The 21649-nt window shown below is 36.9% G+C and overlaps 1 protein-coding gene across 4 annotated transcripts in view; it reads left to right on the top strand.

The window, feature by feature from the left end:
* The window catches only part of LOC103714418 (protein HUA2-LIKE 2-like), a 34681-nt gene extending 13699 nt beyond the window's left edge, over window positions 1–20982 (top strand). For 2 of the 4 annotated variants that reach the window (XM_008801655.4, XM_008801658.4), the window contains 10 exons: window positions 628–2763; window positions 3460–3925; window positions 11991–12099; window positions 12195–12307; window positions 12422–12609; window positions 18915–19383; window positions 19470–19938; window positions 20046–20222; window positions 20408–20457; window positions 20548–20982. In XM_008801655.4, the coding sequence (XP_008799877.2) occupies window positions 628–2763; window positions 3460–3925; window positions 11991–12099; window positions 12195–12307; window positions 12422–12609; window positions 18915–19383; window positions 19470–19938; window positions 20046–20222; window positions 20408–20433 (4153 nt within the window). In that variant the 3' untranslated portion in view covers window positions 20434–20457; window positions 20548–20982. Of the gene's footprint in view, window positions 1–627; window positions 2764–3459; window positions 3926–11990; window positions 12100–12194; window positions 12308–12421; window positions 12610–18914; window positions 19384–19469; window positions 19967–20045; window positions 20223–20407; window positions 20458–20547 lie in introns of those variants that run through there. The other 2 variants (XM_039132868.1, XM_039132867.1) reach the window with 2 other exon arrangements.
* Window positions 20983–21649: the final 667 nt, after the last annotated feature.

Here is a 21649-nt window from a genome sequence, read left to right as displayed (position 1 = left end):
CAAATTACATAGATTATATGCTTTACAACACATGCATAATAATGAAAGAGTATAGGTGCAATATGTTATAAAGCATGCCATAATGTCATTGTATTGGACATACATCAAGGATGAACTTGAAATTCCTTGGCTCTTTTATGGTGGATACAGATGAACAGGGAGTAACTTCAGAGAAGCACTTCCTTGATCCAATTGGGGACAAACGCCTACGAAAGGATCGCTCATGTGTTTTGCGTTGTAAAACATGTAATCTATATAATTTGTGTTTTAGTCTTTACATGTGTGTTAGTTTGTTTTAGTGTTGTAAAATATATAATCTGTATAAGTTGTGGCATTTCGTTCATGTTGTCTGCGTGACACTTGGTTTACCATTGAGACATTGTTAACTTTGAATATTTGAATTACTAACTGCAAAACTTTGTTGTCATAAATGAACTTATTGGTCATGAGTTTACTTTCCAATGGTGCCAGCATTCATTTTCTTTGAAATTTTTTTTTGTTTCAATGCCTGCTTGTTGTAGCTCAGTCAATAATTCAGTCATTGTACTTTTTGATTTGAATATCAATGCTTAGGCCTTTGTAGTCTTCTTTATTATAATCTTGTTGGTGTGGTATTTGGTTATGCAGAGCCTTCTGCAACTATGCTGATATTGAAGCTTTCACGGAGGAGAAAAAGAAAGCTCTTTTAGTTAAGCGCCAGGGTAAAGGAGCTGATTTTGTCCGTGCAGTTGATGAAATAATTGATGTCTATGAAACTTTAAAGAAGCAGATCTGTGATGAGTTTATTTCGAGGGATGAGAACATTGCACCAAATGATGGAAATTTGGAAACTAATAGAAGTAATTCTTTTAAAAAGAGCCCAGAACATAGTTCTCATATTGCAGATGACCAGAAGTCAGCTGCCATATGTGCGATAGCAAGCCATGATGTATTCAGTTCTGAAGAAATTTCTGCAACCTCAAAGGAAGGCAATCCTCACAATTTAAATCCTGCAATTGATGAGCCAGCTGAGAGGGTCTCGATCCTTGATCAACATGAGCTGAGTGCTTTGGTTACTATTACAACTTCAAGGAAAAAGAGATCGATAGATGCTCCACCCCAGAGTTTTATTTCTCAGAAAAGATTAACATCCCTTCGAAGGTCTAGAAATTGTACTGGTGATCCCCCAGAAGTTAAAGAGTCAGATATGCTACGTAATGATTCTGACTCAGCTGGTGATAATGTGACTACTGATGGAGTGCAGGAAGAGTCTATGATAAATAAGAGTGCTGAAAACATGCCATATACCTCAGATTTCCATGATCCGGCTGTGCCGGTTACTGCCAGTTTGCCTAGAAATGGTAGCAGAGAGGATACTATATCTGAAATAGCTGCAACAAAATATGAAGCCAATAATCTGAATGAAGAGGCTGTACTTGATCCTAGTAAAATTGAAGTCACTGCAAATGGGTGCCTGGAGAATGAAGTTAGGCAGAATGGCCAACTTGACCTCCCCATGAAGACGGTGATCTTTAGGAAAAAAAGGAAACCAAACAGGAAGCGGGCATCTAATAGTACAGAATGTGCTAGATTGGACAAGTATACACAAGTGCAGGTTGATCCAAGTCGAAGCTGTACAGTCTCTCCAAATTCTCGTAGCGCAATAAGTGAAATAGATCGTAAAGCAGATGGAGACAAACACCTTCCTTTGGTGAAAAGAGCAAGGGTTCGAATGGGTAAACCACTTGTAGAGGAGAAACAGTTTGATGATCTTCTTGGCACTAATGACAAATCAGAAGTGACGGTGATGATAAATAATTGTGATAAATGTTCTACATCCACCAGTCCTGGAAATAATTGTCTTCCCAATGGGACATCTCTAGGGGTCAAGGAAGACTCAAATTCATCCCCAATAAATGATTGTTCTCTTCCTTCAGGAAGAGATCTTATGCTATGGAAGTCTAAAAAGTATCAATTGAAGGGTTTTACATTAGATGTTGAAGCAGCTTTGCCTCCATCAAAACGTCTACATCGTGCTTTGGAAGCTATGTCCGCCCATGCTGCTGAAGCTACGGTTGATTGTCCTGAAGCCCCAAGGGCAATGGAAATGATGCCCAATGGCTGCATGGTATCTCCCAAGACAAGTTCTCTCCATCTTTCTCCTTATGGGAACATTGAGAGCGCGGCAAGATTGCATGATACCCACTCTTCTGAATGTATTGCATTTAACATGAGTGCATCTGGATTGTGCTCACAAAATTTGGATGCACCTACAATGGCTTCTTCAGAAGTGAAAACTGATGACATCAATTCTGAAGATTTAAGGAATCCTCAGGATAAACATTGCAATGAAATCCTTGTGGATGTTAAAAGCTGTGATAGGTCATCTATGTCTAAAATAGTTGACGCTGATATACATGACAAGATTATGCAACCTTGTTCTTTCAGGTTAACTGAGAAGAAGTTTAATCTGACTAACTGTGAAGATATGCCTGATCAATTATCGTCATCTTTAGGAAAAGTAAATGGGAATGAGATTCTGCAACCAGAAGAGAAATGCCCGCATTCTCCTATGGGCAATATAAGTGGAGACCAAACAGCAGAACCAACCACACAGATGCCAACCTCTGTTTTGAATACTAAAGGGAGAAGTGCTTCCTTCTCTCCTTTTGGAGCTTTCATGATTATATCTACTACAAATGGCAGTTCTACAAAAAGTGGGACATCTAGGCCTACAAAGTCTTCTAGCATTCAATCCGATGAAGACGCTCAAACCCATGACATGTAAGTTTTTTTTCTTCAAATATGTTTATACTTGCAAGCTAGGTCTGATCCTGCAATCACAAACTTGTAAATGCTTTGATTAGTCTCTGAGCAGTAAATAGAGGTAAAAACCATGTGTTGGTACAGTAGCATTACTGGTAACTTATTAGTATGATCCAGTGTGGCTGGTCTGGACACAATTAAATCATTGACTGGAACTAGTGTTGCTGATACCCCTGATAACTAAATAGATGCATGGCTGGAATCTTCCCATCAAGATGAACAGTAAAAATGACATGTTAGATCATCATTCTCAGTTAGGCAACTACTTGTAGCATCAATCTTATGGGAGATGAAATGGAAAAAGAAACAGGAATTTGAGGAACATGCAGATGGAAGGAAAAGGTTTTGTGGGAAAGTGTGGGAAAAACTGGGACACAGTGATGAGGTGATGTTTTTGTGATAGTTTATAGATATTATTTTCTCATCTGTGGGATTTTATTAAACAAGATACTAACTGACATAATGGTGTCAGATGCACGGGAATGATCCTGAGACAATTGTCAGGAAATACACCTGTGTACATATATTTTAACCTGATAATGAAGCTTTACATTTGCACCTTAAGATGTGTCTTTTCCCCCCTCCCAATAAGCTGATTTACTTAGAAATTTTCATTCCAATTCATTAATAGCATTTTTTATCTTGGCATTATAGGGAGGATGTTGCAAGGGAAGTCAGATGCAGAGTAACTTCAAGGGATCAGTGTATTTCTCCTGATTTGACACCCATGAAAGATTTGATTGCTGCTGCCCTGGCTAAGCGACTTTCGTCTCGGTCTACTTCATTGTCTGATAACTCTGTAGATTATAAGGTTGAGGCTGTGATAAGTCCATTTTTAGGCTATAAGGAAGATTCTTTTGGAAAAGGTTCACCTTCAAATCCCATGATCAATCATACATCTGCTATAGATGATAGGCTTCAGCATCTAAGAAATAGTAGCAGAAGTCCTCCTGGTGGTCTGCGACAGAAAAGCTTAAGCAAATTAACTGACTATGTAGAAGCAAATGCTGCAAGGAAATCTTTTGAAGCTTTGCTTTGTAAATTAACAAGAACAAAAGAGAGTATAGGTCGGGCAACACGCCTTGCTATCGAGTGTGCTAAATATGGGATTGCTGGGGAGGTTAGATTATGTTCTTTTACTCTTACTCTATTAATTTTTCTTCTACCTTATCATGAAATTATTATTTCTTGGGCATGTAAAGTAGGCATGATTAAATCATGTGCTTTCCTGAATACAAATTTAGCTGTGATTATATTTGGGCATATAGAGTGAATAACTATTTTATACCATTCCTTGCTGCTACTGAAAGAGTTTACTTTAAATTTTAAATTATATTTTGTAGTTTACTGTAAATTTTAAATTATATTTTGTAGTTTACTTTAAATTTTAAAGAATATTTTGTTGTATCTTGAATGTTAATGTATGGTCGATGTTTCATTATATATAGAGTTATAGACATTTGAGGTGTACTGTTCAGTTGAGAAGTTGATTTTTTTTCAAGTAGCATGCATGTTCCATGCCATATAATAGCTTTGCCAAATACTGTTTTGCCTGATTTTCCAATTAAAAACTGTGAATATATATTCTTATTCTTCAGCTGCACATGTTTAAACACTTTTGCCCCTACTTTCAGCTGGTTTGTGGGAAACCCAAGTAAATTTACCATTTTCAAAATATGTCGCTTAACGACTATGATGTGTAGACTAGAAGACTTCAAGACCTTTGTTTCTTGATTTTTGTGCATCTTATGCAATTATAGATCATTATTAATAGTGCGAATTGGTGCTATTTGGAATAAAAACATCATCATGTAAGTCATGGCCTGAACCTAACATGCTAAGGGACGGGTACATATGCAAGGTTTCCAGGTGTTTGGAAGTAGTAACACTTCAACCTTGAAAAAGACTGGACTTGGGAACACTACAATATAAGCGCATAAAAAATATACATAAAAGATTGCTAGACTGATTGATTCATGAATAATCCTTCCCAAAAACTTCTATTCATGATATTTTACATCGGAGAGAAAAGGGTAATGATGTGGCACATGATAGAAGTGTCAAGGACACCTTTAAACTATATGGAAACATAGAGCCATCACTTGCATCTGATGCCCTTTGGCGACATGCTAAAAATCCATGTAAAGTGTTGACACTTCTAGTTGTTGAGGTGGTACACTATCCTGTGATGCTACAAATGCGTTCAGTTACGTCATATTCTAGTGTGTAATAGTGTTGTCACTTTAGGAACTCAAAAAATTGAATTCTCTGACTAACATTGATTGCCCGCTTTGGTTCTTGTGGAGTTACAATATTCTATGAATTATTAAAAATTTCTTGATTTCTTTTTAGTTTTGTCTTGGTTGAATGATTCTCCAAATTATTCTCCAAAAATGAATCAATTCAGAACTATTCAATTCTCGAATTATACACGAATTTTATGATTTATTCCTGAGTTACTCATGATTAATTTTAAAAAAATATACTGCAAATTAATGATATCATATATTGTTGCTAACACTGGTGCTTTTTGCTATTACTTGTTATTTTTTTACTTATCCTATAGTTATTTTAAATTAAAAGTTTATAAATATCTTAGAAATATCATTTTCTCCAGTGTTACTATTTTTTCTAATTCTTGGTTATCTGAACTCTTTCAGAATTTTTGATGAATTTGTCAAATTCTTTATGGATTCTGAATGATTATCTCTAGCCGAAGTATTCCAGAATGCCAAACTTGTGACCATATTCTTATGCAATTATATGCGGAGCATAAGTTGGAAGGTTCCCAATAATAAATATATGAATTTTGTAAAAATCATTTTCAATTCTTGGCTTTTTGGAAAAGTGGTTTGATAAGATGGAAATCTATTCAAAAAACAAAAATACGGATTTCAGAAATGCGAAGCCCCTATAGTCCAAGAGCGAAAAGAGATTGGTGTCAAAGCAACAATATAAAAGATTGTGTCAAAGATTCAAGTAATGATCAATAGCTGCTATTACTGAACTGGCTGGTGAAAGGCTGCTTTCTGGATGCTGGCTTGAACCAACTGGTGCAAACAGGCACCTGCTGATGTCGCTCTAGTATGGTATTGGTATGGACCAGTATCGACCTGTATTGGGCAAAAAAGGGTGAAATAGCCCCCCCTTTGTTTTTTTTCCAGTACTGATTCGTACCGGTACCATAGCGGACACAAACCTGATTGATGCATGTATGATTGCTTAGATTTAATTCTTTTGGATTGAATACACGTAAAAGTTAAAAGCAAAACAGAAAAGGCTGCCATTTGCCATTTGTATTCACCTCGTTCTCATGCAATCTCCACTTTATGATCCATCAATTGTTTACCCTTCTATTTACTTAGATAGGTGATCTTCTGAGCTAGTAATTATTGCGCAAGCATCCCTTTAGGATACCTTGATCTCTTTCTTTCCATGAAATTTTACTGGGTAATTTTTGCTTGAAGAAAATTGTATCTTTGTGGTAATTTTTGCTTGCAGAAAATCATATTTTTGTGGTGTGGAATGATAAAACTTAAGAATACATTGTTTCAAAAGCATACCTCCAAATCTTTTTTGTCATATGAATGAAGAACAATCTCCACTAAATTCTGTCCTATAAGTTTACTATGTTAAGGTCCTTTAGTTCAATGTGTTCCACATAATATCTTTGATTCTCAGCTCAGTAAATCCTTTTCAAAAACTTTCTACAAAAATGAAGTGATTTTATATGCCTGGTTTCTTGCAAGCTCACTTGTTACAGCTGTCCTTTTCTAATGCTTGTCTTGTTGTTGAGTGAAGAGTCACGTGTCACCCAATTGTAATGGAAAGCCAAAATGTTGCAAACTGGCTTAGTGTTGTATGACTTTGTATGAGTTGCAGCAGCTGAGGGCGGTTGGGCCGATCATTACTCTTAAATGTAACCGAGTTTGCTGTTGTTTCATCTCTGTACAACTCTTGTTAAAATTTTAATTTGCTAGCAACCAAACATCCACTAATGTTACCTTGGAGTTCAGTGACTCAAGAAACTCATAGAAAAGCCATAGTGTAAGAAAACTTATTTTTTTTAACATCATATATGAAACATTGACTATCAAATCCTTCATATAAAATCCTTTACAACAATAGTAAGCTTGTTAAGCTGCTCATCTTGCAGTTCTAAAGAACAATTGTGGCATGCAGATTGCCAAGTACTTTCTGGTTCCTAGATTGAGTTTAAAAAATATTACATAAGTAAACAAAATCCTTAAATAAAAAAAGTAAAGATTTAGAAATAAATTAGTCAATTAGAAAGAAAATTAGAGGAGTGAAAGAGAAGGAAGAAGAAGGATCAGGGAAGAGGCTGATAAGGTCGAGAGGAGGCATAGAAGATGGGTACAGGGATGTAAGCAAGGGGAGGAAGAGGTGGGAGAAGCAAAAGAAGAGTAGGGAAGGAGGAGGATGAGATCGAGACAGGGCAAAGGAAGTGGGAGCAGAAGAAGAAAGAGGTTGTGAAGGAGGAAGAGAGGGCAGAGGGGAGGAGATGTACGGGAAGTGGAGCCACAGGTGAAGGAAGAAGAGGGCAGAGGTAAACGAGAATGAATTAGGAGACTTAGTAAGGTTTCAACTCTCAGTTTTGGTTTATTTTAGCAGGAACTTAATATATATTTATGGTCAAATGAATATTCTTAACGGAAACAACTTAAACATGACCAAATCTTATGATGTGAACATCCTATATAATCCCATTTGTAAGAGCTTAATATTGTTATAATTTAGTGAAAATAACTATGAGCTCAAAGATTATTTACTATCACTTAGAACATGTTATTAGTAGCATAAAATGAATGCGGAATGTAGAATGCTCACTATGACATTTCACTATAACAATGAAAACCAAAAAAATTGGCTTCCTATACAAAATCCAATGCAAGCTATCTTGAGAAAAAAATAATGCAAATTATGCAATTCTTTTATTGGTAAAGTGAACTAAGAAGTTCAATTTATAACAAATTGATTGGTAGTTGAGTTAATAGTTGGTGCGTGTTTCAGGAGATATCTTAAGTAAGATGAATTGAAATTCATTGGTTGGCAACATGATAACAAATGATTAAAATTAGAAAATTTGATCAATAAAGACAGTTATGTTGTTATTGCCCTGACAATCTAGGATCTTGGGAGGGGCGGACTTGGGAGAAACCTAACCTTTGGCATTTTTTGTACAAAGCGGTTGCCCCAAGACTTGAACCCGCGCCATTGCGCTTGTGAGCCTAAGCTTTTTACCATTGCACCAATGGCCCCTATAAAATTTGATTAGTATATATATTATATAATTAATTCTGATAACTGAATAATATGTTGTGTTATGATTATTGAAATCTAATGTTCAATTTCAATAGTAATATTTTAGTTTATGCATGACTATTTCTCTAGGCATTTGTACGTAAATAGAGTACTTTATAAACCAACAAAGTTGAAAAAAGAAAGAATACGGAATTGTCAACTGCATTGAATGAAAAATTAATACAAAAATGAAGTAAATTGGCATAGCAAGTGAAAGAGAGATGGGTCTTAACAATCCACTGTGATTTACTTTTTATGTTTTGCTGGGGAGAGTAATTGATTTTTGAAGAGGCTTGACTCTTGAGGCTGCAGAAATCATGGGAGGAATGAGTAGTTTCAAGAGAGTTAAAGTTTGTGAGAGGTAGCCTAATGGTAGAATTGTAACGGTCTTCTGATTCTGGAATTCTAATATAAGTAGTTTTCAATTTGAAGAAGTATATTAACTTAAAAAAGTGATTTGAGGAGAGTGGAAATTTACATAAAAGTGGAGTGCTATTATGCAATCAAAATGGGTCAGGTGTCCAAATCACAATGTGGCATCATCTTGAATCAGTTCACTACCCAACAAGGAGAATGGAGGCAACAGTGTGGGAGCATTAATTTTAAAAACAGTTCATAATAATTTTAAATATATAAAATTTGTTTGAACTTTGAACTTTGAATGGTTGAGATAGTTTCAACTAAATCTAAGGGTCATAAATCTTTCTGACAGAAATTATACTAGGTCTTGACTATTTTATGAGTTAACATATTTTTTTATTCTCGAATTTTCAAAATTATTATGTTAAACATAAATTATCATAACATAACTTTAGCATAGTGACACCATTGCTATGTGCTCTTTTGTATGCTTGTGGCAACAAACAATCATTGTTATGATATTTGATATATTAATAAACCAATTTGAAAAATAGGAAGCTGAGTTTTTTTGCTTAATAATAGCCTATTATACTTGTTAGAAAGTATTATAATGACTTCAAGCCAAGTGTGCTAGTTCTCAGCATTGAGTTATGTTATCTTCCATTTTTAGTATTTATCCCAATTAAGAATTTTGATCATGAATTTATTTCCTTCATCCTAAGAAGCCTTCTGAACAGAATTAGATAAAATCTTCTCCATCCCTGTTTGTGTTGGGGAAGGACGAGGAGATCCAATATTAGCAGGTTGGGTTGGGTTAGTGGGCCAGATTTGGGTAACAGGAACTCAATGTGCGGTTTACTTTTTTTACTATTATTTATATTGCTAGAATTTCTCCTAGTAGATTCAAGAGTCCAGATTGCTTCTGGACAAATTTATGGGTACTTCTGTATATGGTATAGATGTATCACTGAGGATCATATATGAATAAGAACAATCTTGTGTTTGCCTGTGTGCATGCATATGCATATCCAGGTATATCTGTCTTGTGTGAGCATGTGCATGTGTGCATAAAGATATATGCACATAGATACATGCATGGATAAGATCGTACTTTTTATAGACCATATATCTGCACGCATAGAGATGCATAAATAGATATGTTGTTAACATATATGTATGTCTATAAGTATATCTGTTTTTACACTGCTTGGACCAAATGGACCGAGCTTGCTTATAGACTCCTGTTTTTAGGTTGAAATTCCAAAAAAAAAAATCTCATCTTTAACAAATCTCAACTTTTTTAGAGGGAAAATAACTCACAAGCATCAGTTTCCTTGATTATGTAAAATAATTTGTTCCGCAAATTCAGAATTGCATCTTTCCCATGTCTCTATCCTGTTTGAACAAATTATCTAATATGCTTTTAAGAACCAGACAGCTCATTAGTACTGTGACTGAACTGCTGTGGTTAATTTGTCGCTCAATTTTGACAAATTTCAGTCAGGTCTAGTTCTGAATATTTGCATTCCAATTTAGTCCAAATCTGAAGGTTTGCTTTATTTGCAGGTAGTAAACTTGAGTTTGACTCATTTGACTTTCACATTTATACATAATTATTGGCTGAGTTTCTTTTTTTTGGGAATCTTGCTCACCTGAATTTGTTTGTGGTGCTTGCAATTCTCTCTTTGATGAGAATGTTAGTTCATTCGGTGCTTTAATTTTTCCTTCTTCAAAATCTTTTTAAGTTGTTATTAGATGCTTATGTTTCCCCTTTTCTCTTCTTTATCTTTGAGTCCATATGGATGCAATGGGTGAAGTTTCTTGAAAACAATCATCAAATTAGTAGCAAATAATAGGATGGGTTTCTTAGTGGTTCCTCTCTCTCCCTCCCTCCCTCCCTCCCTCCCCCTCCCTCCCTCCCTCCCTCCCTCTCTCTCACATACACACTCCACTCACTCACGTGGTTACATATTTAAGCATGACTTCCTTGATGTTATGCTGGTTCTTAGATCTAATTGTGCTGCCTCCTGATCATACTATGGATATAAATTGGTGTACTGGCTTATATCTGGATTAGGTCTTCCTTGCAAACCTTTGCTTCTCTATATTAATTAGCTCCCATAATTTGTTTACCTGGATAGATAGTCCTTGTTGATTTATCGGTGAGCTCATAATGTGGGACTTGATACATGAGTTAGAGAAACTATTATTTTTGTCCAATGTGTTTTCATGTGCTGTCTCTACTGGAACACCATCATGGTTGAAAGGAAAATTTCACCACACTTCTTTCATTTATCTTGCATGAAAATTATTTGAATACCGGTGCTTTATGATTGGATTCTCTTGGTTGAAAACCATGCAAGCTGATTTTCCTCTTTATAATTGTCGACTCCTGTTACTCCACTAGTTGCGCCAACCCAAATTCTAAAAGCTTTTTCCATTGATGATAAAGATACATAGTTAAATTCTAAGAAATATTATTGTTCTGCTACTCTTCTGTGCTGGTCTGTGAACTGACATAATTTTTGACATGAATGAGTTACCTCTCATTTTTTTCTATAATCTGTGCTCTCTGTTTTGTGGGCTGTAACATTCTCCTTTCTCCTGGTACTTCATTTCACATGTGCACACCTCCGAGAAATTTCTACACTGGAACCAGCAAAAGTATTTCTTTTCTTGTGTTTCATGTGGTGGTTGAGACCGAGGAATGTGGAACCGTCCCATCCTGAACTGGTACGGTTTCGGCTTCGAAAACGATTCACTGCTGGCGCTGGAGAAGAAGAGAAAGAAAGAGCGAGCGGGGAAGGGAGGGAGAAGAAGCGGCGGCAGAGGCCCGGGGGGGGGGGGGGGGTGGTGGTGGTGGGGTGGGGTGGGGTGGGGGCACTCGGTGTCCGCAGCCCGCTCCTTTTCCTTCCCTCCCCCGCTCGCTCTCTCTTTCTTTTCTCCTTCTCTGGCTCCGGCAGGTTTTCTCTTTTGGGTTCGCTCTCTCTTTCTCCTCCTTCTCTGGCTCCGGCAGGTTTTCTCTTTTGGTATGAACCCGGCACGGCCCGTACCGACTCGTGCCGCCGGGCAACCGTTACGGTGCTCAGTAGTGTTACAATAGACTTTGGTTGAGACACCAACAATTAGTCATTACCATGCTCTTAATGATGCTCATGCTCTTCTGTTTTGTTTTTCAGTAATATCGAAAGTGATGTTACTTTCCCCACTCTCACTACATGGGTATATTAAATTGTATGTCTAGCTTTAGACCTGTGAGATTCTTTCTATAACATGATGTCACGGAGATCCCCAGCGTTGCTATAGAAGAATCTTTCTGTTTCTGAAAAGATTTCATCTTTCTGTTGGGCCTGTTTAAATTGTAGTTAATTGTTAAAGGAGGAACATACTTCATTAGCTGCATATGTAATTGCCTGTTATTTTAATAATTGACAGAAATTCAATATTCTTGATCAATATTGACTTAATTTGTTTTCTGCTGCTGTGTTATTTGTTCACTTTAGGTAGTTGATATTCTTCTTCATACCCTGGAAAGAGAGTCTAGCTTGTACAGAAGGGTTGATCTATTCTTCCTTGTAGATTCAATTACTCAATGTTCGCGAAGTCAAAAAGGTACCTTTATTGCAGTTTTTGTAGCTTGTGAGCTATTTTTCCATCATGCTTTTCAATGAATTTAACATTTAACAAATATTTCTTAACCTCTCCAGGTGGAGCTGGAGATGTTTACCCCTCTATTGTCCAATCAGTGCTTCCACGTTTGTTATCTGCTGTGGCACCTCCTGGAAATGCAGCACGGGAAAACCGCAGGCAATGCCTCAAGGCAAGAACCTTCAGCATTTCTTTCTTTCTTATTTTTTGTGTTTCTCTGTGTGTGTTTTGGGGGGGGGGGGGATCCTACTCTAATGCTTACTGATTTTTGTATTTCCGTATAAAGGTTTTGAGATTATGGCTGGAGCGGAAAACCCTTCCAGAATCAACTATACGCCATCACATTCGAGAACTTGATTCTATAAATGAAGCATCGTTTGCCTGTGCTTCTTCTCGACGTCCATCAAGAACTGAGAGGGCTCTTAATGATCCTGTCAGGGAGATGGAAGGAATGCTTGTTGACGAGTATGGAAGGTGTGGTTTGTGGCTCTCTCTCTCTCGTTCTCTTTTCTCTCTCTCTCTCTCTCTCTCTGTCACACAGTAGAATTTACGTTTAATATCTTGTTATGTGTCTGTGTCAAAGTGGCGGCAATTATCAGGTGAAAGGAGATGATATAATAGAATATGGGTGCCTAGCTCCATCCACCTCTGTTCTGTACTCTCCATGACTTCTACTACCTGGATTTGCATCAAAGTTTGGCAGTTGGCATGTATGCAATAGTTGTAGGTATTGTTACTGGTAGAATTCTTTTGTATTCTTCATTTGAAGAAAATATAGGAGAGAACCTTAAAATTTACATGGAATCTTCTAAAGACTATGGAGCCCTTACTCATTTTTGGCTACCTCTTGTGTATTACTTTGCTAGAGCTTGCTGAAGTAACATATGATGCCTTTGTTAGACTGAAAATATAGTTACATGGAACTAATGGCTTTGGCATAGGGTCATATTGATTTATGTGTTGATGGAAAAACTGTTTTAGAATTGTTATTTTATATGTCTTATGTCATTACTGATGGCGGATGTTCCATTGATTTCTACATTAATATTTTTGTGATTACTGTTAATTTTAAAATAAAATTGTACTTGTTTTATTTTGAGTACTCATTACAAATCCACTTGCAAACATTGTACTGAAATCCATATAGCTGCAGTTGAATTTGTTTTTTTTTTCTTTTGTAGATTTGGTACTAGTATATCTAATGGTGCAGATGTGCTAATGAACTACATTGGAGTCAGTGGCTCCAGTTGCTCTACGATAGAAACCTAGGATCTTATTTGAAACTCACTAGAAAGTAGGAACACATAAGCCGACGGGAAAAGAGGCAGGCATTCTACTCGCTTCTGCTAGAGACTTGTGTAGATCATTTGTTAAAGGGTAACATAGGGATTTTGAGTTCGTCAGTTGTTCAGATCTCAAAAAAACATTAGACATCATGAGTCAACAACTCAACATTGTCAAAATTTTTCCAATTTATAGTCATTTAGTGGGCCTTATTTTTTTACTGTTTTCTGGCGTAATTGTTTGGTGGCACCATTGGCACAATACATACTTAGAATGAATCGGTCATTGTGGAGGGTGGCACCATCATAGTGCATTGAACAGTTATATTTATGTAATGTTGCTTATTTATACACTTTAAACTTTAGAACAACTCCAACCCTAAAAAAGGTAATTTCTGTATGCTATTTTTAAAGGCTTTGATTTAAGCTTCTGATCTGACTGTATGTCATTGGTGTTTAAGACTAAATAAGTTTTCTTAGAGGTCTAGATGGGAATTTGAAAGGATAAGACTAAGAAATTGTTAATAAGAAAAGAGTAGAATATGGGGAACCTTTGAGGAACATAACTTATGGTGTCACAACAATAAATTGCTTGGTCATCTAGGTTGAAGGAGTTCACCTTCGAAGCATGGAGTCTCACCATGAAGGGGAGAAATTCTTCTTTTCATGCTTACAGTCTGAAGGTAAATTGCAATGAATGGTACCTCTCATAGAGGTACGTATGGAAGTGCGAAACATAACCCCCTTCCTATGGAGCAAAATGCTTCTACTATCACTTGAAGAAGGTTGTTTCTTTCTCTCTAGAAGAATCTTAACATATAAAAGAAAGAAATAAAATTGAAAACATCTTACAATATCCATGTTTAGTCCAATGTTTCCCATGTGGTGATGCAAGTGCCATAAACTTTGGCTTCTATACAACACACGATGGCCTATGCTTTCCATCTTGGAGGGATATATGTGCTTTGCCATTATTCCAATTTGAGCCTGTCCACCAACAGTTAATTGCTCAATAGATCTTGTGGAGGATATTTAGTTATCTAGAACTGCTTGATTGATCATACTCTTGCAGTGGTCGAGCAGTAACCAATGTAATTGTCAGCATAATCTCCTCCATGCGATCATTCTTCACCTTAAACATACCTTTACATTTAGAATATGTAACATGGAGGCCTCTCTTCTCCAACAATAATCTCTTGATCCATGAGCGTTTTCTACTTAAAGAGACTATAAGCCTTCATAAGTACTTGAATTAGAAGAATAACCTCCAAGCAATCTAGTTGAATCCAAGGTTTGAAGTTTCCTACTAAAGGCTTGGAGAATGTGGTCCTCAGAATGGAAGGAAAAATTTAGTGATATCACCACTTGTTGGTGCAAGAGGTAATGCACTCTTATTGAATTCCTAAATGAATGAATAATCGTGGCACTACCTGTGTGTCTTTTGATAGATGTGTCCATGTGATCAAGAGATCACATAGACAGTGTCATCCTCTTTCTATCCTCCTGACTTGGTCATATAGCCTAAATTGAAGAGTTTTTCTATCACAGGCCTATGTGATTCCATGAATATTCTTTTGGATGACAATTTCTTTTGTTTAATGGTACATCTAAATTCTCAATTGAAGTTGTGAAAACCCTAGATTCAAGACTAAATTTCAATTCTTACTTTTTTGGGTATTTTCCTGATTATTTCCGCACAAAAGAACAAAACTTCCTCCAGGGAGCTATTGATTGGCCCCAAGGACGAAGATCAACCAGGAAAGATGCAGCTCGGGAGAAGAAATCCTGTGAATTTTATTCTTTCCTGCAAAACTAAATTAAATTAGAACAAACTCCTAATATTTCCAAAAATAGGATTTTCAAGAGAATGGAATTTTCCAAGTAAAAAAAAATAACCTAATGTAGCAAAAAATTTGTAATTCTAGAGCTCCTGGCATAAAAAAGCCATCAGAATCTCCTCAAAGCGCAATCCTAATGACTTCAAAACTTTCTTAAAGAAACCAAAACTGTTAGGGCTTGTAGATAATTTTACTACTCAAAATAGGACTATAACTTTGTTCCCTGAATAGAATTTGATTACAAAATCAAAGGAAATAAAAAATACGTAACCTTCTTCCAGGATTTAAATGTAATACTCCCGAGGCCCAATAAATAGTATATTAAGTAAAATAAAGTCCAATAATTAAAAATAACTAAATCTAAATCTAACTGAAACCTAAACTACAGCATGCAGGTTTGAGTAGGGCAAATCTAAGGTAGCAAAAACATTTATAATTCTATAGCTCCTGGCATGAAAAAGCCATCAAAATCTCTTCAAAGCACAATCCTTATGACTACAGAACTTTCTTAAAGTGACCAAAGTTGTTAGGGCCTCTAGATAATATTGCTACTCAAAATAGGACTCTAACTACATTATCTGAATAGCCCATAATTTGGTTACGAAATAACAGGAAAATGAAAAATATGTAACGTTCTTCCAGGATTTAATTATAATACTCCTGAGGCCTAATAAATAGTATATTAGTAAAACAAAGTCCAAAATTTAAAAGTAACTAGATCTAAATGTAATTGAAACGTACACTACATCATTCAGGTTTGACTGGGGCAACATCAATTCTTTTCTTTGTGCATGTCTAATGCACCACCATCTGTAATTCCAGTGTCTCACTATTCTTTTAGTCCCTGCCTGAAGTTTAACTCTATATTATCTACTTCTACTTATTTTATTTAGCTTTTCAAGAGATAATGATCTACCATGTGTGTGTGTGTGTGTGTGTGTGTATAAAATTGGAAAACTAATATGAGGTTTGTTACCCCTTGGTTTGACAAAAAAAATGTCTATATTTCTTTTCCCTTTTAATCCCATTTGTTGTATTTGTTCTTATCCTATGGTACATACCATGCCAGCCAGTTATAAGCACAGTATTGCCTATGACTTATGAGGACCTCCACCAATGTGTCATGCTTCTTGTTTCATCCACTAGCATGGACTGACATGTATCTGCTTCAACCCTTTTTTTGCCAAAAGAGCCTTTGACATGCATGGGATGACGTGATGCTTTATGTTACTGTGCATGCCATCTCATAAATGGCATAGGTGTGGCACATGATTACTTGGTTCTTTCTTTTGAGGCATATATTAGATGAGGTTTGTTACCCCTTGGTTTGAATATCTACAAAAATGATGTCTATATTTCTTCGCTCTTTTGGTCTCATTTGTTGTATTTCTTCTTATCCTACGGTACATAACATGCCAGCCAGTTATGAGCACATTATTGCTATGACTTATGAGGACCTGCACCAATGTGTCATGCTTCTTGTTTCATCAACTAGCATGGACTGATATATATCTGCTTCGACCCTTTTTTTGCCAAATGAGCCTTTGACATGCATGGGATGACATGATGCTTTATTGCACTGTGCATGCCCATCTCATAAATGGCATAGGTGTGGCACATGATTACTTGGTTCTTTCTTTTGAGGCATATATTATAAACCAGGTGTCGAATTGTTGCACAAACCTATTAATGGGTTTGTCTGTCTTTTAATCGAATTAACTCATTCTCATAGTTATCAAATAGCCTAGGCGGCCCCAGGTGATGGACCCTTTTATGGGCTAGGGCAATAGACTGGGTTTTTAGGCACCAACCAAAAACGACAAAATTTGTACAAAATTTACAAAAGAATTTGTACTTTCATATATTTCAATTATTGATTAAAAATAGCATTGTTCTCAATAAACTATCAATATCAGATGATTCGAGGATATGTAGCAATGCTACGAGAAAAAAAGTAACATGCTAAAAGAAAGAAAATTGGCAACATATAGAAATCATATCAATTATACATGATGATACTACTATTATTTTAGTAGTACGCAAATGATGATTAAATTATGGCAGGGTGAAAATTATATAAAAGAAATATCCACTCAATAACATCAATAGTAACTCCAAAATCTAAATGAGAAAGAAGAAAAACAAAACAGACAGAAACAGGGGAGAGGAACATAATATCTGATAATTTTATTATTTCTTTTCCTTTTGGGTTGGAGATGAGGTGAACAAAGAAAGAACACTGTGATTTGAAATTAGAACCCTCTTGAACCACTTGTGGCCGGCCTTTAAATAGATTGACAATAATAAACTCCCCAACTATAATATGTGCTAAGTAGATGATATGTCTGTATAACAGAATTTTCTCTCACAAAGACGAAAAAAGTGTGAGAGAGATGCGGACTTACCTTGGTTCCCCCCTAGGATCCCCACCCATCTCTTGGTGCCAAGTATCTCATGGCCTTGTTGCCAAGTGTCTAAGGAAAACAAAAAAAGTGAGATAGATGCGGACTTACCTTGAGTCCCTCGCGAATCCCTGCGCATCTCTTGGTGCCAAGTGTCTCATGGACCTTGTTCGATTCTAGTCACTGCTAAGAGTGGTTCATTCAATGGTGGAACGGAGCCCCTTTCTTGCTCTAGGAGCTGAGAGACACAACCCTGGTGGAGAGCGAAGAGAAAGAGGGGATGGGAAGGTCGATGGTTTAGCTCTTACATTTCATTTTCCCCCCTTTGAGTTGCCAGTGAATGGGTTCAATCAAGCCTAGGCTCAAATTGTTTGGATCGGATACTGCTTTGTTGGGCAAGTGCCTAATGGATCTGGACAGCCCAGCAGGATTCCCAATCATCCAAGTGGAGTGCCTGATACTGTAGCGAATCTCCCAGTAGTTGGGCCATCTAGGCAGGCCTTGCCTAGGTAGTTTGGGCTAAGCTAGGCAACTAGGTGGGCAGTTGTAACAACATTGCTATTTCATAACATCATTTAAATGTCCTAGGCAAGATATGATTAAAATATCATTTTTTTGGGTACTTTAGATGTTATGGCTCTCTCTCTCTCTCATGCTCGCACGGGCACTTTTGCAAACACACGCTAAGAGCATGCTAAAGTTCATAGCAATGCATTGTGGTATATCCTGTTTTGTCAGTTTGGTGCACTTTCAGGCTAAAATCTGGTCTTTGGTGGAGTTCCAGGCCTGGCAGATGAAGACTTGTTTGATCTCATATCAACCCTTTCTTCATAACCCATGTTATTGTTTATATGTTTTAGTTTTTACATTAGTAACATGAGTGCTTACAAGGTTGTTAAGAACATCCCACTGAAGCAATTTATGTTCTTTTTTCCTGATCCAGTCAATGTTAAAAAGAATTTTTAGGAGTCAAAAGATGTTTGATAGTGATGATCATAGAGGTACACATTGGGATTTATGCTGGCGTGAGCTGGATATTCATTAAGAAGGTGGTCATGGTGTATTTGATAATTGGTTATATTACTAGATGGTTTAGTCTTTTTCGCAAAACAAAGTTCAAGGGATTATGTTAGCTGGAAAACGTTGTTACAATATTTGAATTTCTTGAGTACTTCAGTACCAGTGCAATTTATTGTCTTGCTGTGAGCATACTTCTCACTTGTACTTCTTTTGCTTTTTCTTTTTGTGGGCTTCAGCAATACCAGTTTCCAACTTCCATGCTTATTTCGTACTACTTTGCTTGAAGATGAGGAAGCAAGTGCTGATGATGAAAAAAGTTTCGAGGCTGTTACTCCAGAACGACTTGCTGTAGTTGATCATGAGAAGGGAATCACTGAGAAGCACCGGCGTATCCTAGAAGATGTTGATGGTGAGCTAGAGATGGAGGATGTAGCTCCTCTTTGCGAAGTTGAAGTGAGATCCTCCTCTCATGTTTCAGGAGATGATACCATAGGCAGTACTCATAATCAACCTGATCAGCATCATTCATTGCCCTTTGCTCCTCCACTCCCTGAGGACAGGCCACCATCTCCACCCCCTTTGCCATCATCTCCTCCGCCTTTGCCTCCCCCTTGCTCTAGCGCTCTCTCTGTTGTTTCACAACATCAACCCGGTTCACATGCTATTGCTGATACTGCTGACTTGCATCTTTCTAGCACTACCCATGTGAGTTCTTCAGCTTTTCTAAGAAAATTATGTGGTGTGGGAGTTTTACTGTTTCTAATTTAAGCTTCTTTTTTGATCTTGTGTAGAATATGCAAAATCAACAATCAGAGTCTTGTCAGCGTCCAAGTACTCTGAGTGCGAACTTGATGCCCTCAGAGTTGGTTCCGTGTTATATGCCTAGATATGGAGGTCCTCCAAAACAGTTGCCACCACCTGTCCTATCTCATAGTTCTTCTAGTTCTTATGGCAGCTTTCCTGCTTCTCATCCAGCTAACAATTCTGGGAATAACTTTCAGTCTATGGTCACTGCCCCTACGTGCAATAAGACCTATCACTTAAAGCCACCCCCTCCAACAGTTTCAAATCAGTTCTCCTATGTCCATGCTGAACCGCAACAAAGAGCTCAACCTTGGGGCAATTGTTCTGCATTCACTGAGAGGTTCCACTTTGTACATGATATCCATAGGAGAAACTTCTATGGTGATAGAGGTGCAAGGGGACCAGTTCAACAAGAGATTGTTGAGAGGGGCAGGTTTTCTCCAGCTTTTCATTCGGGTGGGATGCTTTATGTTCAGCAGGAACTGTAGGACATGTTCTTTAACTATGAAATAGGTCTGCACTAATTGTTATCACGGACCTGAACTTAATGCCTTTCTGTGCAGGTCCCTCAGTTTCTGAAAAGGTGGAGGCATCTCCTGTTTCTCTGTCCCACTATGGTCCACCATCAGATCCCCCACCAATTCCATGCCCTGGGTGGCCTCCTCATCCCAGGGTGTCCAGTTACTCTGTATCTGCTTCAAGATCACCAATAGAGAGCCGAGTTTCTCGAGCGGCTGGAGGTGCAAGAGCTAAAAAATATGGCCTTATTATTATTATATCACCCTTTTTTTCTTTTATAATTCATGCTAAGAAAGTCTAACATTGCTGCATATCCTGGTTTATACACATCAGCTAATCAGATTGGTTCAGCTAACATGGTTTTGGTGAATTTTGCTTAAATGAACTCTGTTTTCTGCTTTTGCAGCACCTGGTTACTGGAGACCAAGATAAGCATTTTGTTGTCAACAGTTAATGGTATGCCACAAGTTTTTGGTTAAGTAATTCAGCTCGCTTTTATCAATCAATGCAGTTCCATGTACATCTTCTGACATTACATTTCTATAGGTGAAATTCTTTGATCTGGGTTCAACAGCAGCTTGCTCAGACAGTTCAGGAAGTATCTCTTTTTTTTGTTTTTGTAATGGGAGGAAATTTCTATGAGATGCCTCTCCATCCAAATCAGAGCTTATTCGAGGAGAGATTTCTGTTTGAGAATGAGAAATGCAGCCTGCCTCATTGTACATATGGATTTTAGTATTATTCTGCCAAAGCAGAAGCGGAGAGGCAGTCATTTGTGGGAAGAGCTGTATCATAGCTTTAGACTGTCGTGTGTTAATCTTTATTTATAGGTACAACAGTGTTAGTCCAATAGTGTTATTTCTTTTGGAGGTTCATAATCCCTTTACCCCTGCAATTTGTCATTTTTACATTGGCCCCGCTTAACTGTAAGGGCTCCCTAAAAAAACATAAATTAATATAAATTTTTGATTCAAGCTCTTAGATGGCTTTGCCCGCTCTATGAATTTGTTGAATTGTGTTGCCTCATCTCTTCCAAGGTTCTTCTGCAGCCTGTTTGATTTATGGATTAATGCCATTTGATTACAAATTCTTCCATCAGTTTGGTTACGAAGTATGTGGCAACCCTGTAATCTTTTTAATAGTTAGGTTACAACCTTTATAAGTCAGGTTCTTAAACCTTCTTAAACCAGTACTAATGGAGCCTATCCAAATTATTTTGCAGAAGTTTCTGCGATCGATGATTGAATCAAACTGCAACATCTCATAGGACAATATTGCTGTCCGGTAGAAGCTGATTTGTTCCTCTTTGTTTATTACTCTATAACATTAGATGGTGTTGACTTCTTTTGGCATCCACATTAATTGGTAAAAAAGCACGGGAAAAGCGCATGGAAAATAAAAAAAACAAGTTCAGTGCTCTGGTATTGTGTGTCGGAAAAAATTAGTTATGAAACCATATTTTTTATGAGACTGTTTCATGCTATAGAATAAAGAGTCCATGCTATAGAATAAGCATATTTTTACAATATAATCTTTATATAAATGTACAAAATACTATTAATATATTTAACAATATATTCTAATTAATGTTTTCCAAAACGACCATATCCTAGTTAAACAGTTTTATCCCAATCATGATTTTGCAACC

This window comes from Phoenix dactylifera, chromosome 13, assembly GCF_009389715.1.
Source record: "Phoenix dactylifera cultivar Barhee BC4 chromosome 13, palm_55x_up_171113_PBpolish2nd_filt_p, whole genome shotgun sequence".
Classification (NCBI taxonomy): domain Eukaryota; kingdom Viridiplantae; phylum Streptophyta; class Magnoliopsida; order Arecales; family Arecaceae; genus Phoenix; species Phoenix dactylifera.
Note: the sequence above shows the minus strand (reverse complement) of the source record. Positions and strands in the feature narration are given on the sequence as shown.